Source organism: Phocoena sinus, chromosome 21 (assembly GCF_008692025.1).
Source record: "Phocoena sinus isolate mPhoSin1 chromosome 21, mPhoSin1.pri, whole genome shotgun sequence".
Lineage (NCBI taxonomy): Eukaryota > Metazoa > Chordata > Mammalia > Artiodactyla > Phocoenidae > Phocoena > Phocoena sinus.
The window spans coordinates 32,554,396-32,576,042 of record NC_045783.1 but is presented as its reverse complement, the minus strand read 5'-3'; the positions used below and the strand labels follow the sequence as shown (position 1 = coordinate 32,576,042).

The 21,647-nt window shown below is 51.7% G+C and overlaps 1 protein-coding gene across 1 annotated transcript in view; it reads left to right on the top strand.

Annotated features, from left to right (window-relative positions):
- The window catches only part of SFRP1 (secreted frizzled related protein 1), a 43,268-nt gene extending 22,270 nt beyond the window's left edge, over positions 1-20,998 (top strand). The window contains exon 3 of the mRNA XM_032618545.1: positions 17,637-20,998. Within this exon, the coding sequence (XP_032474436.1) occupies positions 17,637-17,959 (323 nt within the window). The 3' untranslated portion in view covers positions 17,960-20,998. The remainder of the gene's footprint in view (positions 1-17,636) is intronic.
- The last annotated feature ends 649 nt before the right edge of the window (positions 20,999-21,647 follow it).

Here is a 21,647-nt window from a genome sequence, read left to right as displayed (position 1 = left end):
CCCCAGGGAGCCGTTCACAGACGGGATGGCCTCTTGCCTGCGGACCCGAGAGGGCTGCATCTGGCAGGAAGCAGGAGGATGACTTCTCCGGTCCTTCCAGCCCCACGGAGTCCGTGGTCCTCAGGGCACCTGCTGGCGGCACTCCTGCTGATGGCTTCCCCAGGGAGGTGGCTGTGTCGGAGGGCAAACCTTCCTTCTCGGGAGGACGTCGCCTGATTTTCCGGAGGAAGGTGGAGGGACAGCCTGTGGCCTGGTCACGTCACCCAGCAACCTGGGATGCCAGCCTCGAGTCCCCGCCCTCACCCGTAGACCCTTCAGGAGGGAAAGGCCGGCTCCGGTGTGCATAGTAGAACCTCGAAGCTGGTCTGAGTTGCGTGTCTTTGTGGCAAAGACCAGACTGCTTGGAGCTCCTGACTCCTGGGGACCGGTCCTCTGGTTGCCAGGGAGGAGGCCGACAGACCTGGAATGAAGCGCAGGCCAGGGCGGGCCTCCCTCCTGCCCTGCAGGCGGGACATCTGGTCCACCCCCCGCTCCGGGTATCAGCTTTCCTGGGGACTTAGCTTTCCCAGTTGTGTAACTGTGTGTGTGTGAGGGTGTGTGTGAGAGGCGTTGGGGGCAGCGGAGCCCGGGACCGGCTTCTCTGGAAGGACGGGGCTCCGTGGCTGGTGTGGGTTTGCTCGTGACTGACAGCTCTTCGCCTGCAGCCTTCTTTCCTTACAGACCTAATGTGTCTTCTGGCAGGTTTCCTTGTTCGAATTACTCAGGCCCCGCAGAGCACCGGTGCTTTCCTTTTCTTTTGCTCACCACCCCCATCTTGGTCCCCACTTCCCGAGCGGGTTGGGGGGGTGGAATCCGGTCTGGACCAGCTGAGAACTCTCTGTGCTCCTGCCTGGCTCCGGGGCCTTAGAATGAGGAACCCCAGCCAGAGTTGAGAAGCTTCCTGTTCCTCCCTGGGAGCCCTCAGCGTGGAAATTCCAGGGGGGCCCACACCCCAAAAAAACCCTGGCTCAGGAAACCGACACGCGGCTACTTGTGCAGTGGCCTGGAGGGTCGCTGGCGTTCACCCCGGGTCTGGCTGTCACGGGGGTGTGAGGCCTGAGAGCCCATTTCCCAGGCGGCTCTCTAACGAGGGTATGCATGGGAGTGCAGCCTGCCGTCCAAACCCCTGACTCACCCCCAAAGGCCCCCAGAGGAAGGCAGGTCTGGGACTCACGAGGACAGGCCCCAGGATGGCTCAGTAAGAGTTTCCAGGACCGGAGGGGATGGAGTGCTGGGCCGCAGCCTGCGCTGTTCTGCCTGATGGGTGGTCCTGGGTCAGAGTGAGGGGCCAGGTTCTCCTTGAATGGTGGGGGGACTGGCAGAGGGACCTCTGGCCCCGGCTTTCCTCCTCCACAGCAGCCACGTTTCTTGGAGGAAGTGACAGATGTGAGAGCAAGCCGGGGTTGTCCTGCAGCCCGGCTGCAGCTTGGTTTTCCGGTTTGGGGCATTTTGTTCTGGCCTTGGAGCAGGGGGAGGGTTGTTCGCATTCGGAGAGGAGGGAAGGGGACTGTGTGATTACATGCGGTGGGAGCCCGAGGGGCCGGGGGTTGTCTTTCTGAGACGGAGTGTGTGTTGAAGGACAGTGCTTGGGGATCGAGGCGGGGGGCAGCGGGGGTCCTGGTTCCAGCTCTTGATGAGTTGGGTCCTTGTTTCCTCTCAGCCCCTGTTCACTGATCTCTGGAAGAAGGCTTTGGCTGGATGGCCTCTTAAATCCCATGTCGCTCTCAGCATGTGCTGTGTCCTAACGTGGTGTTCCTTAAACACACACACCACGAAGCAGAACCTTTCTTCAAAGGAAATCTCACCCTGACCTTCATCACAGAAACTGGTCCACGGGGGCCTCTACGCTGGAGGAGGGGGACCTGGACCTGGGTTGGCTTGGCCACTTCCTACTCGCGGCGCGTGACTGACCCTTACTCTTTTAAGAGGTTCCTGGGCATGTGGAAGGGTGTCTGACCTCAAGAAAGAAGGTCTGTGGTTATCCGATGAGACACTCGCTGTGTACTTTCTTCCTGGACGGACATCGGGGCCTTTACCCAGTGTCCCATGGCCTGTCACCTGTGGGTATGGACGATGACATTGCCGCCCGCAGCGTGTGGCCCTGCCAACCTGCGCTTGCTGGGGTCCACCTGCTCACCAAAGGCGGGGTGCTCTCCAGGGGATGCTCTGGGGAGACTCTGCTCCAGGGCCCTCTCCTGGCTTCTGTTGGCCGCTGGCAATCCCGGCATCCCTTGACTCATGGCTCCAGTCTCCGCTCTGTCTCCACGTGGCTCTTCTCTGGTGTCTGTGTCCTTTCTTCTCTTCTTGTAAGGATATACCAGTCGTTGGGTTTGGGATCCACCAAATCCAGTGTGGCCCCATCCTAACTAATTGCATCTGCAAAGACAGCATTTACAAATAAGGTCATATTCTGAGGGTCCAGGTGCATGTGAATTTGGGGGCACGCTACTGAACTCTCCGTTACTCACTAGCTGGTGTCTTTTGGAAAACTGTAGCCTAAATCCTCTTGTCTTACAAGGTGAATGATAGTTGTACCGACTTTACCAGGTCTCTGTAAGGCCCTTAAGGATGATGCCTGACACTTGCGGTAAGGTGGACTTGGGAGGTGGCAGCAGAGGGCGGTGGTCCTCAAAGGCGTGATGGAGTCGCAGACAAAGAAAGCCGGCTTCACGCGGTGAGTACCAACGCGTGAATCGTGGAAGGCATTTGTAAGGGAGAAAAAGCCTTGTTGGTCTGGAGCACCTGGCCTGGCAGAGAAAATTCTAGATGTGAGATGGTGGCCCGCTGAGTGCCGTGTCACACACAGCAGGGCCTGGTTCCTGGTGTCCCCTGGGAAGCAGGGAGCAGCTCCAAATACAGCCAGTGGCTCTGTTGTTTATCTGCTGGGGGCAGGGGTGTTACAAGGCCGATTTCTAACGTTATAGGTGAGCTTGGGAGTAGAACCGCAGAAAACCAAGAGCCTCAGGGTGCAGTGTCTAGAGCATCGGAGGTGAGAGGACGTCTCCCCTCAGCCAAGCCAGGGAAAGTCAGTTGCAGATGTGGGGCAAGGTCGGCTCCCAAGGCATCTCTGGAACAGGTGCTAAAGGGTGGCGGGAGCGATCGTGGAGCCCCCCTCTGTGCCCCTGGCCTGCAGTGCCCCGAAACCCTCCAGCTGGATGGGTTTGCCCCAGCAGCTCATCTGAAGCGCTTTAGATAATAAGGACCCTTTAAAGATCGTTTATTTGTTGAACGTGAGGCACGAGAACGTGAGGCACAAAATCTGCGTTCACAGGAGGGAGGAACTTTGGAGAAATCGTGACTGGGGTAGATCAGAACGCCAGAGAACGGCCAGCAGCGTTGCCCAGGGGGCCTGGGTCTTGAAACCGTATCTTTCCTCACTGGCCAGCAAATGAAGTTCTTCAGAGGGTGTGTCAGCCCCTCAGGCTACCAGTAGTAATTAGTCACGCGTGCAGGCCGTGTTAAGGATGGTTTCACTGCAAACCCTCAATTTACGACAAATTGGCACTGTAGCTGTTGAGTGTACGGTGCCTATACGTCTGTCCACCAAAGATCAAAACGGGTGCTGACAGGTGACAAGGTGCCTCCTACGTAGTACCAGCTTATCTGCAATGGCCGGGTGGTGGCCGTGAGCTCGAGCATTCTGGGTCCTGAAGTGTCTGTGCTGGTGTCGGAGGTCTGATCGTAGGCCGGGTGACATTCACCTCCCACCATCCCTGGTCAGTGGCGGTGACATCAGTCCCTGATGCCTGGCGCGTGAGCAGGGCGGTGACCTCCGTTCTTGGGCAGATCCGGGGGGACCCGCCCAGCTTCCCGACTCCTCCTGCTTCGTCCCAGCTCTGGGGGGACAACTGGGGGCAAGCGAGTGTGTGGGCTCAGAGGGTCAGCCCTCTTGACCTCTGCCAGTGAAGGGCACGCCTGGCCAGATGCTGGGGAGCAGACTGAGCCAGAGCCGTCGCCCGGAACCCCGGGGTCCTGACTGTCTTCAGCAGGAAGGGGTGCACCGCACACGGGGCGTGTTGGGGCCCATTAACCAAAATCTGTCGGTTCCGGAGCCAGGAGCTTGGTAAACACGTCGGAAGCACTGGCCGCCTGAGTGGTAGGCGTGCCTTGGCAGTTGGCGCGCCGCCCCAGGATGTGGTCAGACACCTGCTGCCCAAGAAGCTCTGTCCCCGTCATCTGAGTCCTTGCCCACCCACCGGCTTCCCGAGGGGTCTCCTTTGGGCCAACTCGGCCATGGGGCGCAGCGGCTTCCGCAGCCATGGGGAAGTTTGTTTGTTGATGTATTGATTTTTGTTTCTGTCTCTTTTTAATAAGTAGTTTTCCTGGAGAAGCAGAAAAGAGCCCCAAGGGGGGCACCCCATCCTATCGCTCTGTTCCCCTCGCCCGCAGCCCCCCGGGCTCTGAGGACCCAGATCTGCCCCCTTACCTGTGTGTGGGGCTCCAGGTGGGTGGAGAGAAAGAAAGGAGACCCAGTGAAGTCAGGATCTGGAAGCAGGACTCGGGACCCCCAGCTCGGGGCTGACACCATGGGCCACGTTGCGCGCCTGCTTGCTGAGCTCGGCGGGAGCCTGGACAGTAGAGAGGAGGCCAGCTTTCAATGTATTGTATCTGTTGTTTTATACAGTTTTGAAAGGTTCCTTTCCATTAGCAAAATATTGGCTGCATTCCCTGTGCTGTATAAGACATCCTTGAGCCTATCTTCCCCCCAACAGTTTTTACCACCCCCTTCTCCATCCCCCATCATGCCCCCCCATTGGTAACCACTAGTTTGTTCCTATATATGTGAGTCTGCTTCTTTTTTGTTATATTCAGTAGTTAGCTGTATTTTTTAGATTTTTAAGTGATATCGTACAGTATTTGTCTTTCTCTGACTAATTTCACTTAGCATAATGCCCTCCAAGTCCATCCATGCCGCAAATGGCAAATTTTCATTCTTCTTCATGGCTGAGTAGTATTCCATTGTGTGTGTGTGTGTGTGTGTGTGTGTGTGTGTGTGTGTGTGTGTGTGTGTGTGTATACACCACATCTCCTTTATCCATTCATCCGGATGATTTAGATTGCTTCCATGTCTTGGCTATTGTAAATAATGATGCTATGAACATTGGGGTGTATGTATCTTTTCAACATACACAGTGTTTTTGTTTCTGTGGATATATGTCCAGGAGTAGGATGGCTGGGTCCTATGTTAGTTCTATTTTTCGTTTTTTGAGAAACCTCCATCCTGTTTTCCATAGTGGCTGCACCAATTTACATTCCCACCAACAGTGCAGGAGGGTTCCCTTTTCGAGGGGAGGCCAGCTCAGAGCTAGGACTGGGTGCCTTCAGCCATTAACTTTTCAGATTCTTGGCTTCATCCAGACCTACCTGAGGCCAAGACAGACTTCACCTTTGGGAGACCAGCATTCCTTTCCATCCTGATTGCATTACGTTGTAATCCAAGGGGATACATGTCTGTCTCTGGTGGGGCAGTGCCGGGCGGGTGGCAGGAGAACGTGTGCGCTCTTGCCGCTCCCTGGGGCTTTGGGGTGAAGCCGGGTGCCGCCCCACCTGATGGACGGGGAAGGTGTGCATGGCAGGCTGGGCTCGGGCTGATGCTCGGCGCCTCCCAGGCCAGGGTCAGGCAGGCTGCGAGGGTGCCTGGGCCTTCTGCCCTCCCTGCTCTTTATACAAAGCCTAGAAAGACTGAAAAAAAGAAACAGAAACATTCAAGTGCAGTCAGCTGGGTAGCTACGTGGCTGAGGATCTCGGATGAGCAGGAAGAAGCTTCATGGCGGGCGAGGGGTGGGCTCAGGTCTAGGACCAGCCTCTGTTTCTGCCTGTGCCATCCCGTGATGGTTAGAATGAACGATTTTGGACATAGGCTGCTTTTCTGCCCTCTTTTGAACTTGGTACCTGAGAGACATCTGTGACGAAGCAGAGAGGTACTTCCCTTTCCGAATCCTTTTATACCTCGAACGCCCTTGGGAGGGAAAGGTGGGCAGTGAGGACGCTGCCTGCCCCCAGGCCCCGTCGGCGGAGGAGGCCCTGGGACACGGGTCTCCTCTTCTGCTTATTATTCCCGGCGGCACTGACACTACCGGGCCTCGCTGTCGTCACCGCACTGAGGGAACGGGACGTAGGATGTAGGGCTGTGGCAAAGGCTCCTTCCAGCCCGATGGTTCTGTATCCACTGGACTCTGCTTCCCCAGCCAGGGCCGTGGAAGTGTGGGCAGCCCTGCGGTCAGACAGGGTGCAGACCCTCTGACCTCTGCACCTGCCTGGTAGCTTTGGCAGCCAGGAGAGGGAGAAGAAGGGCCTCCGTTGCCCTCTCCTCCGCCAGGCCACTCGTCACCACCTCCATGCCAGCCACACCTGTGAAACATGTACCTCCCCTTTACACGCGGGCCACCTGCTTGTTAGGGTGGCTACATATCCTGTTTGCTCAGGAAAGTCCCCGTTTATTCCTGTGGTCCCAGCATAAAAACAAATGGCCCTCCTTCTGTCTCCAAAGTGTCCTGGTTTGCAGGCCCAGTTGTATTCCTTTCGCTTCCCTGCCCATGACCAGGGCTTTTCCCTGCTGGCTGCCCCAGGAAACTTCAGGGGGTAGCAAGGAATTTGATTTTTTGTTTGTTTGGGAAATCCGGTCGAATGCACACAGGGTTAATCGATGTTTAATTTGGTGTCTCGTGGGCTTTCTGTGAAGACCTGCTGAACACCTGCTGGAAGAGTCATAAACTGTAAGCTGTAAACTTCTTATTTACCCAGAGTACGACAAGACTTACTTCTCTTTGGGGTAATTTTTTTTCTCACTATAAAAATTATAAAACCTGGAAAATAGTGGGAAACACAATAAAGAGCTTAGACATCAGCCGTTCTCGGAGTGCCCAGAGACAGCCGATGTTTTGGAGTGTTTCTCTCCTCTGCGTCTTTGATGTGCGCAATTCTGCATAGAGATTGCTTCCCAAATCAATTTACGTGGTAGACTTTTACACCCCTGAAATTGCTCTGCAGATTTCCTCACCCTAGGCCTTTCAAAGACGGAGATTTTTTTTTTTACTTACTGTTTCAACATATCAGTGTCCTCTTTTTTTTTTCTTTTAATTGAAGTAAAGATGATTTACAATGTTGTATTAGTTTCTGAAATGTTCTCTTAATTATAGGTACCATGCAAGGGTTTCACAGGCATACCTCTGTTAGGGACAGTGATTGGGGTTGGTTTGTTGGAGAACATTCTCTATGTGTTAGGGAAGAATTAGTGAGACCCAGCCCGCAGCGGCCACCGGCCCAGGTCTCACGCGAGGCCTGGGTCCCCTGGACCTTAGCTGAGCACTGTCCATGCTTCAGGCGGTGGATGGTGATGGCCTCACCTCCACTCCTCCTGGCACAGTGTCCCCTCGAGATCCGTGGAAGCTCGGCCAGTTTCTTGAGCCATCCTGCCTTAGCCTCCCGATCAGCAAGCCAGTTATCAGGAGGGTGTCCACCCCACAGGGTTGGTTGCTAGAGAATTCAGTGAGTTAACCTGTAAAGGCACCTACACCAGGGCCTGATCTGCCAAGTAGCCGTTGGCCGTAGTTGTTCCTGCTGAAGCAGAGGTGTGAGCGAATGATGCCCGTCTCACCAGTGAGGCTGTGAACTTCAGGGCAGACTGTGCTGTTTATATCTCTTCGTTCGCTTGTGTATCAGTGTTAGCTGAGCTCAGGGATGTGTGGGACACCCACTAGTCCAGGGACAGGGGTGGGTAGGTGGGCCAGGCCTGCAGGCTCACGGTGGGAGGGGGCTGAGAAAGCACACTCACGGGTAATTACCACCTGTGCTGAGTCCATATGCAGATGGCGGGGTGGGACCTTGAAGGTCAGGGCTGGAGAAGATCACCTTCAGGGAGAAGATGATCTGTAGCTTGGCCGGAAGGATGGGTAGGAAAAGCATAAATTTTGTCTGGAGCACACCCTCTGCTCAGAGGGATCAACTATGAGAACAGTGAAGGGCTGAGATCTGAGGTGTGCCTGCCGCCGCTTCTCAGGGGTGTGACTCATAGCTGCTTCGGGGAACTCCCAGCCGAGGGGTCAGGGCACTGCCAGGCCTCTTCTCCCATCCGTCAGATGGGATAGTGTGAAGACCTGCCTGCCGCCATGCTGGGAGATGCTTTCTGGGGGCTGTCTTTGAGTTTAGGCAACCCCACAGTCAGGGCCAGGCTCTTGTGCCATTGTGTTCTCTGTGGGCTTGGGCTGTGACCACTGTCAGCAGGGTCCCTGGGTGCCGTGAGCCGGCAAGGGCAGCCAGTGCCATCTGAGATAGAGGCTACTTTCTCTTGGATAATCTATACTGAGTTTCAAGACAGAGAAAGGAAGTACGAAGACTTAGACAGATTGCCCGTGCTGGAATGGAAATTGACATTCACTGGTCCAAATGGCTACATGAAGACCCAGAGAAGTGAAGTGATTTGTACAAGTTAGTGATGGAATCCCAACCAGGAGCTGGAGTTGGCTGATTCTGGACTTAGAGTCCTTTACTCTGAAAGATGCTGCGTCTCGCTAACAAAGCCTCGGTTTTCCTGACTTTGCAAGATTCCACCTCTGCGGGGTAGGGGCCCCAGAGACCTCAGCGATTCTGAAAATGGCACTAGAACAGCTTGCCCAAGGTCAGCTGGGTCTTGGACCTGCCCGCGCTGACTTCGGCCTGAGTTTTAATGAGTTTGGAGGGCTGCCCTGGGCTTCCAGTAAGTTTAAACACCATCCAAGAAAGCGTCCTCAGAATGCGTCACTGTGAATAACCATGGTGACAGACCAAAAAGCCCGCCCTCAAACCCTTTGGACCAGTGGTTCTCAAGTGTGGTCCCCAGACCAGCAGCATTACGTCACTTGGGAACAGGCTAGAAATGCACATTCTCAGGCCCCGTCCCATTACTGCTGAAGCAGAAGCTCTGGGGGCAGGCTGGCAATCTGCATTTTTTTTTTTTTTTTTTTTTTTTTTACGGTACGCGGGCCTCTCACTGCTGTGGCCCCCTCCCGTTGTGGAACACAGGCTCCGGACGCGCAGGCTCAGCGGCCATGGCTCACGGGCCCAGCCGCTCCGCGGCATGTGGGATCTTCCCGGCCCGGGGCACGAACCCGCGTCCCCTGCATCGGCAGGTGTACTCCCAACCACTGCGCCACCAGGGAAGCGCCCCAATCTGCATTTTAACAAGCCTTCCAGGACATCCTGAGGACCTCTCTCTGGAGCATCTCTCAGAGCCAGGGCTAGCTCATGGCTTTTCCGATTCTTGGTTCTGAAACCCACTCCCCATCGTCTTCCTTCCAAGAGACCATTGCGCACTCCAACGTGCCGTGTGGGGTGAACACTGCGGGGTGGAATGGAAAACTAGTGAGCCCTCCGGCAGGAGGACTGTTTGCCTTGGCCGGTTGGCCCGGACTTGGAGCCAAGGTTCCATTAATCCTTTTGAGTGACTTTATTTAAGCAAGTCTCCTATTCTCCTCTGCCGACTGCTTGGGGAGGCATGGGGGAGGGATGCGGTCCTTACTGGGAGGAGTGGGGCCCAAGTCCCTGCTGCCTGGGCCGCGGTGCACACGTCGTCCCGAATAAACCCACACCAGGCAGCCCTTTGGTCTCAAAGTGGGGTTTCCATTTTGCACCATTAGCTTCGATCAGTGGGGATTTAACACAATCCATGAAATCAAGTGCTTAGGCAGCGGGATTCCGATGGCTGACACCGACGCCGCCGTGCTGTGTGTGTGAGTACTTGTAAGTGGGTTGGGAGGGCATAGAGCTGCAAATTCCACCCTCCTGCCTGACCATCCCCCCACCTCCCGAAGATGTCCGGGATCCAGAAAACAGGACAATTTCAGTTAAATAATTTGTCTCAAATAAGTCACTCAGGAGCATTTTTTACATCTGCTGTTTTCTTGTAAATGAGAAAAAGAGAAAAGCTGCTTTCAATCCTTTTGTTTGTTTGTTTTGTTTTGATTTTTCTTTTTTTTTCCTTTTCTCTCTGTAGCGTCTGTCCTGTAGCCAGTAGATGCCTGTAAGTATGCAGCACGTGGTTTGTGGTCAGGGAGAGAGTCTGAGTTATTGTACCAAGCGCAAGCCCCTTTCTTTGCTAAAGGAATTAATGATGCAAACACCGGCCCCTGCTGGGAGCGGAGGTCTGTTGAGCTGCCTTTGCAGGGCCTTTGTCAGCAGGACTCATTTGGATCCCACTGCCTGCAAGCCAGCCCGTGCGGTGCCCAGACCCTCTGCTGAGTGTTGGAAGCAGCAGCAGTTTCTCCCAGCCCCGCCCTTACCCAGCGCTGTTACCAAATCTCATTTGCACAGTTGGCTTTGGGGATGGTGCTTTCTGCCTCAGGGTCGCCCACCCAAGAGATTTGTGAAAACGGGGCTGGGACGTAGAAAGCAGGTCCTCTCTGTCTGACTGCTCAGTGAGGTCTTGCTATCTGAACAGGCTCTTACACCGGGAGGCAGGGTGGGAGGAGGGGTGTAAGCTGAACCCCCAGGGCTGATGCTCCAGGCGCCCACCTGTGGGCTCTTCCTGGTCCTGGGGTCTGGGAACAGGCCACTGAGTAAAGAGTTTGTCCATCTTTCCCGGCTGCTGCACAGATCATCTGTTTGGGAGCTTCAGCCCTGTCTGCCAGAGAAAGTAATTTAGGAAAGCAAGCAAGTCAGGAGTCAGACTGTGTGGTGGGTTACCTGCCCCAGGATGATTTTTTTTTTTTTTTTTTGCGGTACACGGGCCTCTCACTGTTGCAGCCTCTCCCGTTGCGGAACACAGGCTCCGGACGCGCAGGCTCAGCGGCCATGGCTCACGGGCCCAGCCGCTCCGCGGCATGTGGGATCCTCCCAGACCGGGGCATGAACCTGCGTCCCCTGCAAAGGCAGGCAGACTCCCAACCACTGCGCCACCAGGGAAGCCCCTAGGATGATTTTTTATTAGCACCTATTGGAGATGGTATATCTGACTGCCGGTCAGTTGTCCCCAGAATCTGCTGGGACCCCATGCTTTCCTGCTCCTTTCTTGGAGGAGCTGTGGCTGGGCTGAGAGGCAGGGAGCTGTGGGCACCTCTAGCCTCGGGCAGCCTATTCAGCTGAACCAGGTTTGACGTCCCTTTGCATTCAAAGTAAATAATCCGAATTCTAACCTAATTGGTTTTTTATCTGAAAAATGATCGTCTTGACAAGCTCTATAGGCTACCCCGTGCTCCCAAATAAACAGTGGAAAAAGCAGAATTCTTAAACAAAACCCTCCCTGAGAAGCCCTAAGTAACGCCAAGCTGCTCCAGCTGAATGGGGAGTGAAGGGCCAGGAAATGTAATCTTTGTGTTTCTTTTAAGAGCTCCCATTTTGTGATTCATTGACATTTTATATACATTTCAGTTCTTTACTAGACAGCAAGCTTTTTTAAAATCTAAGTTTTTTGCTTCAGAATAAATGCAATTTAAAACGTCAAATAGTATTAAAAGGTTTTTAACAAAAAAACTGCAGGCCTCTGCCCCATGCCTTCCAACCACTAATTTCCCCAGCCCAGAGGTAATAATTTTCAGCTATTTTAGCTATTTCTTATGAGAGATAGCAAAATGGAGTAAATAAATACCATACTTAATTTTAATTTTTAATTTTGATTTTCAGACATTGCTTATTGATTTTCTATTATTATTATTATTATTGATTTTCTATTATTGAAGACAAAGATCTGTCTCACTTTTGTTTCTTAATTTTAATTTTTACACAATTTTAATTTTTAGTTAAATTCTTCGTTTTAATTTTTAGACTGAGAACTTACATTCTCAGTACATTCTCTGAGAACTTACATTCTTCATTTCTGGAAAATTTTTCTTGCATTATTTCTTTGGTATTTTCTTTCATTTGTCTTCTTGGTTTTCTCTTATTCAGATGTTGAACCTCCTGGTTGGGTTCTCTCTTTTATCTTTCTCTCTCCTATCTCCATCTCTTTGTCGTTTTGTTCGAAGCTTACCTTAAAGCACGTGTGTTGCATTCTTTATTTCTGCTCTTACCTCTTAAAACTTCAAATACTCTTGGTTCTCTGAACATTCCTTTTAACAGCATTCTGTGCTGGTTTCATGAATACAGTATCTTCCATTATCTTTGTAAACAGTTTTCTTCTGTGCCATAGCTTGTTTCTGTTATCTCTGATTTCTTTTTTTCTGTGTGTTTCGTGTGTTTTGGTCTCTCGTTCCCATTTAGAGTCTTTCCTTTAAAAGCCTGCTGATCTTGGCTGGCCGCTGGAGCTTAAGAGTAAAGCACTAAATTGGAGCTCTTTGCATGTATGCATGGCCTGTGATTTGTTGGGCCTCATTTTGGAATTTTGTTAGGGGGAGCTGTAGGTCTTCTCTTTGGGGCTACTAGTTTCTTTAGATAGAAACCCTACAGTCCTCTGACTGGGGGTATTGCTGTAGTGTTCTAAGACCTGAGGGTCTCGCTCTTCACTGTGCAGACTTTCATTTAATCCTTTGGTGTCAGGGCAGCTCCCCACTACTCCGTCCTCCTGTGAGCCTGGTGTCCGCAAGCCCAGTCTGTCTGGGTTCAAACCTTCTGTACGGAATAAACGTCTTGGCTGCAGCTGGAGTTGGTGAGGGGCAGTCATCTGGATTTATGGCCAGGCTGGTGGATCTGGGTGCCCTGATGCAGACTTCTCAGTTCCTATATTTAATACAGTCTCTGTCATCGAGTGCAGAAGCACCCAATGGCCCCAGTTCACGAGCACGTCTGGGTCCTGCCATGTGGATATGCTGCTTTCTTACCGTCAGCTCCCTCTGTTAGCAGCTGGGTTTCAGCTTTTCTTTTCTCATCAAGCCAGGACCCACCATCCATTTGCTTTCTATTATACTAAATGTGATGTCCTTGTTTCTTTACCATTTTCTTGCGTGTGTTTATAACTTTTTTTAAACTATAATTTTAGAGGGGTAGAAATGATTGTGTGCTCAATCTACTGTGTTTGGCTAGAAGTGGCCAGTGATGACCCTTCACAAACATTCCAGACGCTTGGTGGTTGTCAGGATGGAAAACCTTTTCACTTCCCATTGGTTTGGAGCTCTCTGGGAGTCTCCCTCACCCCCTGGGATTGTGGCTCCCACAGGTCGTCAACAAACCCCCCCCACACACACACTGCCAAGGCTGGCAAGCTGGTCCCACACTCATTCTTAAACTCTGCAGCATTGGGGATGAAGGAGCATTTCTTCCACTTGAAGCGCCTTCCCCCTGTGCTTTCCGAGATGCTGAGCTACCTGGTTTTCCATCCGTTCCTCTGATGACTTTGCAGGAACTCCCCAGTGGAGGTTCCTCCTTCTCTTCTCGTCTCTGTACTTTATTCTTCACTGCAACCGTTATCTGTAATCAGATGAGTCACAAAGCTGGCGACTGACTCAGCCCCTTCGGCACCTTCCCCATCTCAGGCCCTTTCTTGCGCTCCTGCAGCGATTGTCTCCACACTGTTGATCGTGTAAATGCCTGGCCCTTGGCCAACAGTGGCCTCTCGTGCAGGCTCCCTGTCTGGGTATTTGGAAGGATGGCGGCCCCATTAGCATAAGCAGGTCAGGAGAAAAAGATGGTTTTGAACAGAGTGTGCGTTTGGGATGAGTGTAACAAGCTTCCTCTGCTCATTTCAGCCTCAGAAAATGGCCAGGCTTTGCGGGGAGGCTACCAGGGGGGTATCATTTGTGGGCAAAAAATATGGTTTCGGTGACTGCAAGTGGGATGAAACTTTCAGGGTCTAACCTGAATAGAAGGGGTTATTTATTTTAAGGTTGCAGAGAAAGACCCAGACAGCCCCTAACTGTGACCTTAAGTTTTGAGTTTTCAAAGTTTCTGGTCTCTGCATCCTCGCTGGCCCTGACCAGCAAGGTGAAAGGCAGGAGTCATATCCTACTGTTGGAGGGCGTTCAGTTGCTGCTAGGAAAAAACGCAGAGAAGGGTTTTGTTTCTTGTTTTGTTTTGTCTCAGTTCAGGGTCTGGCTGTCACGGGTAGCTGCGATCAAGGGCCTGAGGCAGGTGTAGAATCATCACCCTGTGGGAGACAGGCTCGGGAGGGGGCAGAGAAGCACGGGGGCAGGGTGGGCGCAGCAGTCTGCCTGGGATTGCCCAGCACGGGCCCTCTGCATGCTCGACCGGCCAGGCCGGCAGGCAGACGGCACTCCACGCTTTACAGCCTCCAGGAGCTCAGATCCAGGTTCTGTGGCCACCCAGTTAGAACCCAGGACCTGGGACTCCAGCAGCGCCCACCCAGTCATGAGCCCAGCTGCTGCCTGCTGGGGCCGCTCCCCGCTGCCCACCAGCACCGGTTGCAGCGCAAACACAGTCCCTGGGCGAGCGAAATCCCTGGGGTCCAGGCTGTCTGCATGGTGGAGGCCGGGGGGGGGGAAAAGGAAGTGGTCAGTCTCCCCCCACCCCGTGCCAGCAGCCCCTGGGTGTATGCGGTGGGAGGCTGCACACATACCCACAAGGCAGGGGGAAGTCAACCTGGGATGGCTAATCGCCTATCCAAACATTGCTGGTAATCTGCATCCCTGAAATAAAGCCCTGAAAGGTGGAAAGATGTTAGTAATTTCTGGCCACATGTGCCTCCTTCTTCCCTACTCTCCCTACCTCAAAAAGAGAAAGGAGCCAAATGGCAAGAAGCGAAGGGTCTAATGCAGAACACATTTCCATCGTTTGCTTTTCCCTCTCCCCGCCGTGCTCCCGCCTATGTGAACGAAATTCCTTGACACGGTCATGGCAAAGGAACATTAATTTTTGATTTGAGTTGTGATTAAAAGCAACACAATCAAAAGAGGGAAATAGTTTCCACTGAAGCAATGGCATCTGAAACCCCGTCATGGTATAGCAGGAACCAGCGTGGTCTTTGGGGTCAGGGGTGGGTTCTGTAGTCCTGAGTCTCTTTTCACAAAGCGTGGCCTCGTGTTGTTCCTTAACCCGAGTCCTTCTCCTTGATCGTCGTCAGTAATAACAGCGGTTGCTGTGCATTAAGTCAGGAGAGCCTCACAGAGAGCACCTGTCCTGTGCTTGGCACACGGTGGGTTCTCCAAAAAAAATGATGGCTCACTTCTCTGCAGAAAAGAGGCTGCCCAGTTGTCCCTGGAAATGCATTCGTCCCTGCCAGTGATGTAATCGATCCCAGCGTTAGACCTTGGGTCACGTGACACGTCGGGGCACTTCTCGGAGGGTGTCTTCACCGCCTCGCCTTCCTGCAGTCCCTGGCTGCCTTCCTTGGGTCAGTCGGTTCTCGCAGTGCGGAGGGCGGGCAGAGATGGAGCCCTGATCTGCCCGGGCCTGGGCAGGGAGTCTCCTCTGGCTCAACCCCCCGGACACATTTCTAGATGAGCGAACTATAGACTGGCCCAGGTGAAGTCTTTTCTCAGGTGACCCACCAGGTACAAGGATGGTAAGCCGACAAGGGGAGCTGAGCCGGGGAGGGAGAGGGAGGGCTGCTTGGGCAGGTCTGGGCGGACGTCCCAGAGGGGTGGTCTCTGCTGGTTCCTAGTTGCGGCTTTCCCACCTGCTGGTCCCCCTGCCTCTGCCCTCAGGGTGGGAGTGGGTGCAGGAATCAAGCAAAATCAGAGGTGCTGGGCAGTGGCTGGTTCCGTGGGGCAGTAAAGAGAGGAGCTCACTGGGAAACTGTGCTCAGTGCACTCCCGTGGGCAGGGGGGCTGGACCAGCCTGCGAGGTCAGGGCTAACCATCTGCTGCTTGGGCCAGTCCCCAAAACCTCCACCACCCTTGGGAGTGAGGTCTTCCTTAAGGGCTGCGGGCCTGGGCTATTTGTTACCTGGGGCTCGGTGGCTGCAGAGCTGGAACTCCTTCTGTAAGCAAAAGGGATGGGAGTGCATTTGATTTCCTGATTTTGACATTCACTGAAGCTTTGTTCCTAGGATTTCTCCTAATTCTTGGGGTGGCCAAGGGTGTGCTTTCTAATCAGCTAAAGAATAAATAATAAAGCCTTCACTCTTGCGGTGTTCCCTTTCAACCAGGAGGAACTCTTACCATTTCGTAAGTAAAGTCATTTTGAAATGTGGGTAAACCTGGGAAGAGAGCCCGAGCCCTTTTCCCGTATTGTCTTGGTCCATTCAATCAGCACTTGACATGTCAGCTTCATTATAAAGAATTTTGCAATTCGGCCTGGACAGAACGGTGATTATAAGTGCACACTCAGTCCGTGGGTTTAGTTTAGGGTCAGTGACTCTGGGCAAGTAAACGTAACCGTTACGCCTCAGTCTTCTCATCTGTTAAATGGGGGAAATAATTGCACCTTCCTCGTGGAGGTATTAGGTTTCACTGAGGAAGTGCATGGAAAATACTCAGTGCTCTTGAGGGCATCCAGATGCTTTCCTAGTCATTAGCTACTGTTCTGTAGCTCGATTCAAGTCTTTCCTCATGGAATGTGGGTGGAAGCTTTGAGTTATTCAGAAGAGAGGGCTTGGTGATTTGGAATTCACAAGAATTCAAGGGATGGACACATCATCTGGTGACCAGAATCTAGAAATGATTTCCAACTCCTTTGGAACTCTCCAGGGCTGGCGAGGCTTCGAGGGGAGTTGACTGTTAAAAGGACGCTGTGTTTGTGTTTCTGGTGCACTTCCGATGACTAGGACGCCTCCACGCTAATTTATCCTCACCAATTAACCCCATGAAGCCAGCACTAGAGTGTGTGGTCCACACACTAACCCTGAAACACTGTTGACTCAGGCTCTGTAGAGACAAAGAGGCCGGAAGGCAGAGTTGGCAGAGGGCTGGCTTTCCCTCTCTTCGGGGAGCCGTGCTGAGAATGGAAGAAGCCCAGGTACCATGTGAGATTTAAGGAATCACCACCTGGATTTATCCATCAGGCCCTCACCAGGACTTGCTCGAATGGGTCGAGAGGTCAAAGTCGAGTTTGGTTCTGTGGGTCTACACGGTGGGTAGGATAGCCCATTAGTGGCGCCATCTAGTGGTTGATGAGTGGTGGACAGCACGTCAATGGTACCTGCTGTCTGAACGCCCTGGAGGCCCAGTGGTTGGAACCCTGGTTTCTCTGATGACAAAGTTGGACGCTGACGTCTGATGCAGTCAGCTTTCCCTTGCTGACTGCACACACACAGGTTCTGTCTGTCTTCTTTCCAGGACCCAACTGACAAAGAATTTTAGGTCCTTTGGATATTAAAAAAAACGTAAACCAATAACTTTCTCCTTAAAACAAACAAACAAACACAACTGAGGGTAAGTTTTTTCTTTGAGTGCTGATGTTGGTAGCATTGGATTATGTGGACTTGATTGGATTAGATGATCCCCTTCTTCTCTTAAAGCATTGTATGATAGTCTGAGTCCTGGAGTTTTAAAAAAGACACATGATTTGGTTTTGAACTTTTATTTGAGACTCTCACGGCATCCTGTGACAACCATTGAGATACCCTCAGATACTGCAAAACCAGGGGGCAGAATTGGTACGTGAAGGTGAGCTGAGACCTTGGTCCTTATCTATAGAACAGACAGATAGAGCCTCCCTCTTTCAGGTGATCTTTGCCTTTTATGTCTCCTGCTCTTCTGCCCACGGGTGGGTTGTGGTTTCTGATGAAAAGCCGTGTTCTAAAACTCTCTCTCTCCCTTCTCTCCTCTTCCCCTCTCTGTCCTCCCCCTCTCTAGCCCTGAGGATGAAAATCAAAGAAGTGAAAAAGGAAAATGGCGACAAGAAGATTGTTCCCAAGAAGAAGAAGCCCCTGAAGCTGGGGCCCATCAAGAAGAAGGAGTTGAAGAAGCTGGTCCTGTACCTGAAGAATGGGGCCGACTGCCCCTGTCACCAGCTGGACAACCTCAGCCACCACTTCCTCATCATGGGCCGCAAGGTCAAGAGCCAGTACCTGCTGACGGCCATCCATAAGTGGGACAAGAAAAACAAAGAATTCAAAAACTTCATGAAGAAGATGAAGAATCACGAATGTCCCACTTTCCAGTCGGTCTTTAAGTGATTCTCGTGGGGTGGGTTAGGGGGGAGCGGACACCCCTGGACCCTCAGCGGTTCACACCCCCTGCTCCTTCGAGGTGGAGGGCATCGTAATCCAGCTACTTTGCCCTTGCAGCATTTCCCAGCCCTCCCTCCATCCCTATGCTCCAGACCCCAGTATAGCCGATATTTAAAGCCGCATGCCCAGATGAGGAGACCCATTTAGATCAGGAAGCTTCTGAAGACCTACAGTGTGGAGCAGCACGTCCCCAGGGGAAGGGAGGTGCAGCATCATCGCAGTCAGAGACACAGTCACGACAAAAGAAAACGCTGCGGTAAAGAAAGGGGGTGGGCGGCAAGGGAGAGGCGGCAGCGAACCTTAGGTTCTGCCGCTCTCTGTGTCATTACAGATTGCTTATGGATCTATCAGCTAATCTACGCCTTTGGAACTAGAAAATTCGAACTGTTGGTAAGATGCACGGCTTTCAGTTCCAGAGGAGTTTCTCTTTCTGTCCGTCGTGCACAGAAACGGACACACACCACACTCAGAGGGTGACAGTGTACAGGAGAAATAGGAAGAGCAGAGGGAGGGGCCTGCATTGCTTGGCCCAGTGGCCACGTGTCAGCTCCGATAGGAACCAGCCAGTCTCAGATGCCCTGGAGGTGGTTACCGTCAGCCTCAGGTTTGATCTCACCTCCTGACCCGTGGAGGGCGGCACGGGCCTGCCTTGGTGTGACAGAGGTGATGATTCGTAGACTGAGAAGGCAACGGTGGTTTTCAAAAAACAGGGTTAAAGGAGAAAAACAGAAAAAATTGAGAACAGTCGAGCAAGTTGCTAGTCTAGGGTGAATTGTCATTGGGTAAAGAGCTCAGTATTCTAATTCCCTTGTTTGTTCATTTCACATTGTTTTAAAGCGACCAACAGACCCACTTACTTTTCAAGGTTTTAAAAAAAAGTCTCCACGGAGCATTTGAAAGGTGTGGTAAGACTGGAGTCTCTTGGTGCCTTTGAGGCAACTTTCTAGCTGAGTGGCTGTCTCTCTGAGCATTTCCAGTGGGAGGTGGATTCTCCTGGTAGTGTAGCTGTGGGTCCTCCCTCCTGAGGGGTTCTGGCTTGCCCTGGCCCGAACACAACGCTAATCAAAACTCACAGTACATCCCATTCCTGTCTTTCCTGTGCAGAAATGGATTCCTTTGAACTTGATTGCCTAGAGAGCCGAGAAATTCAGAATAGCCTGCCTGCCTGTCCTCTGCACTAAAAAAAAAAATGTTTGTTTGGCTTTGCTTTTTTCATTTCTGCAGAGGGAAAGCTAAGCTACAAGGGTCCCCGTCCAAGGAGGGAGTTTAAAAGGCAAAGCAGCTACGGTTTTCCCCCAAGGGCCCCAAGATAATTCTCAAAGCCATTGTGTTTAATGAGTGATGTACATAAACCCATTCACGGAAGCAACTTGACTCCTGTTGTTCAATGTATAGGAATTAATTTCTCCCTCAAGCCTGATTCTTAATTCTCTGTAACACCTCCAGGATTTAACGATTGTCCCTCTGGGCAAATGTTTATACCCAATCCAATGCTTCATTGGGGCTGGAAGGCGTCACCCGCATGTTCTCTGCCTGACACAGAAACAGTGGAAGATTCTGTTAACTGCCCAAAACTCCAGTCTGAAAGCCAGCCTGCCAACTTCAGAACGTTCTTGAGGGTTATCCTGATCTAATGAACCCCTGACAATTAGTGACCCATCATTTAATACTTTTTTTTTTTGGTTCTCTCTGACCTTTAATCATAAAGTGTTGGGGATCTTAAGTGATTTGCCTGTAATTTTGGATGATTTTTTAAAAATGTGTATATATATTAGTTTATTAGAGACATTCTACTTTCCTATCGTCAACTGAAATTCAGAGCAATTTCATGAGCGTATGGATCTGGGTCTTAGTCTTGACTGATTAACTCAAGCGTTCTGTGCTCATATGCCTCTGCTTGTTTGGACAGAGTGGGTCAGGCAACAAGGCCTCTGTCCAGGGTGAGGGCCTTGGGAAAGACTTTGTGTGGGCCATAGCAGTTACCCCAGGAAGGTTATAAATGGACAGGTAGGCTCTCTAAATGGGAATTCTCAGGTAGGAAGCAGTAAGAGAGTTCAAAATAAGTTGGAAATGTGAATTGCAATTGTAGAGTCCGACCACAGAGTCCCGGGACTGAGTTTCACTGTGGGCTTGGGACAGCCTTGACTATTACACATCAACCATTGCAGGGCAAAGGGAGGCTCTGGGCCCAAAGCTGCATTTGATCACAAACCTTTGTTTTTCTCAGCAAAGGATGTAACAAAAACGATGTGCAGACTCATTGGCTTTCTCATTGGTTTCCAAAAGAGGTCTGTGATTGATTGGGTCATTATTGCTAGTGCAAAGGTTGTATTCGTGAAGGTTTAAAATCATCATTCCGGGTGGAATCCAGTGAGGTCACGGGCAGAACTCAGCTAAATCTTTGAAGAATATTAGTACTTATCTTAGAAGATAGAAAGTGAGGTGAGAATTCCAAGAACACTCTATTTTTAGAGGATCCTGTGTCACACTTGGCCTTGGGTGTCGGTGAATTAGCACTGAGGGCTCCCTAAGGCACCTGGGTCTGTAAATGACAGAAACCCCATTGCCCAAACCTAGAGTCTGTCTTTCTCATCAGACTCCACGTAACTAAGGGCTTTGCTGTAACCCCGTGGGTGTGCTGGGCTCAGGCGTTCTGTCTTAGGAGAGATGCTCGTGGCGTAACGTGCTGGCTCTCCTGACCTTTCACCAGCAGATGTACAGGACACAGACGAGATTCCTGTTTCCTCTAGTTCCTCCACGTAGCACTCCTCTTATAGAGTCTAAATCTCTTACAAAAGCTTTGAATACTGTGAAAATGTTTTACATTCCATTTCATTTGTGTGTTGTTTTTTTTAACTGCATTTTACCAGATGTTTTGATGTTATCACTTATGTTAATAGTAATTCCCGTATGTGTTCATTTTATTTTCATGCCTTCCTGCCATGTATCAATATTCACTCAACTAAAATCACTCAATTAATCAACGGTAATGTGCATGGTGACTTTTTCCCGCCAGTGATGCACCATTCACCCTCCTCCACTGCACACATACCCCTCTCTTGATTTTTTTCGGGTCCCAGTTTAACAGCTTTCAAATGGTAACGGGGCATGGTGGGCCAGAGGAGTACCTGGGGTGCCCTGCAGACACCCTCACCCCATCCCACATACACCACCTGCTCCCATGAATCATTTCCAGAAGTTTCCCCCGGCTGTGTGTTTCAGATCAGAGAGAAAGTTAAATACTTGCACTCCAAGAATGTATTTTTCAACCTGCCTGCGTTTCTTTTCCATGTTTTTGGTTTCAGATGATCGTTCCCCTCCAGCCAATTCTATGTTAAAATTCCAACTAAAATCTGAAAACTCTTTGGGACCTAGAGTCCGAGACCCACATGAGCCGTAGAGGAGACCATGTCTGCCCCTTTAATTTACAGATGGGAAGCCAGATGTGAGATGGCTAGGGTTTCCCAAGGAGGGTGGGGCTCCCAGGTCACTGGCGTTGCTGGCACCAGAACCCAGGGCTCCCAAGTCCCAGTCCCATGGGATCAAGGTCTGAATTACAGCTGAGCCTCCCTCTGGACCCAGACTGTGTCACTTGGCGAGCCCAAGCTCTCTGATATGAGGCTATAGGCTGCTA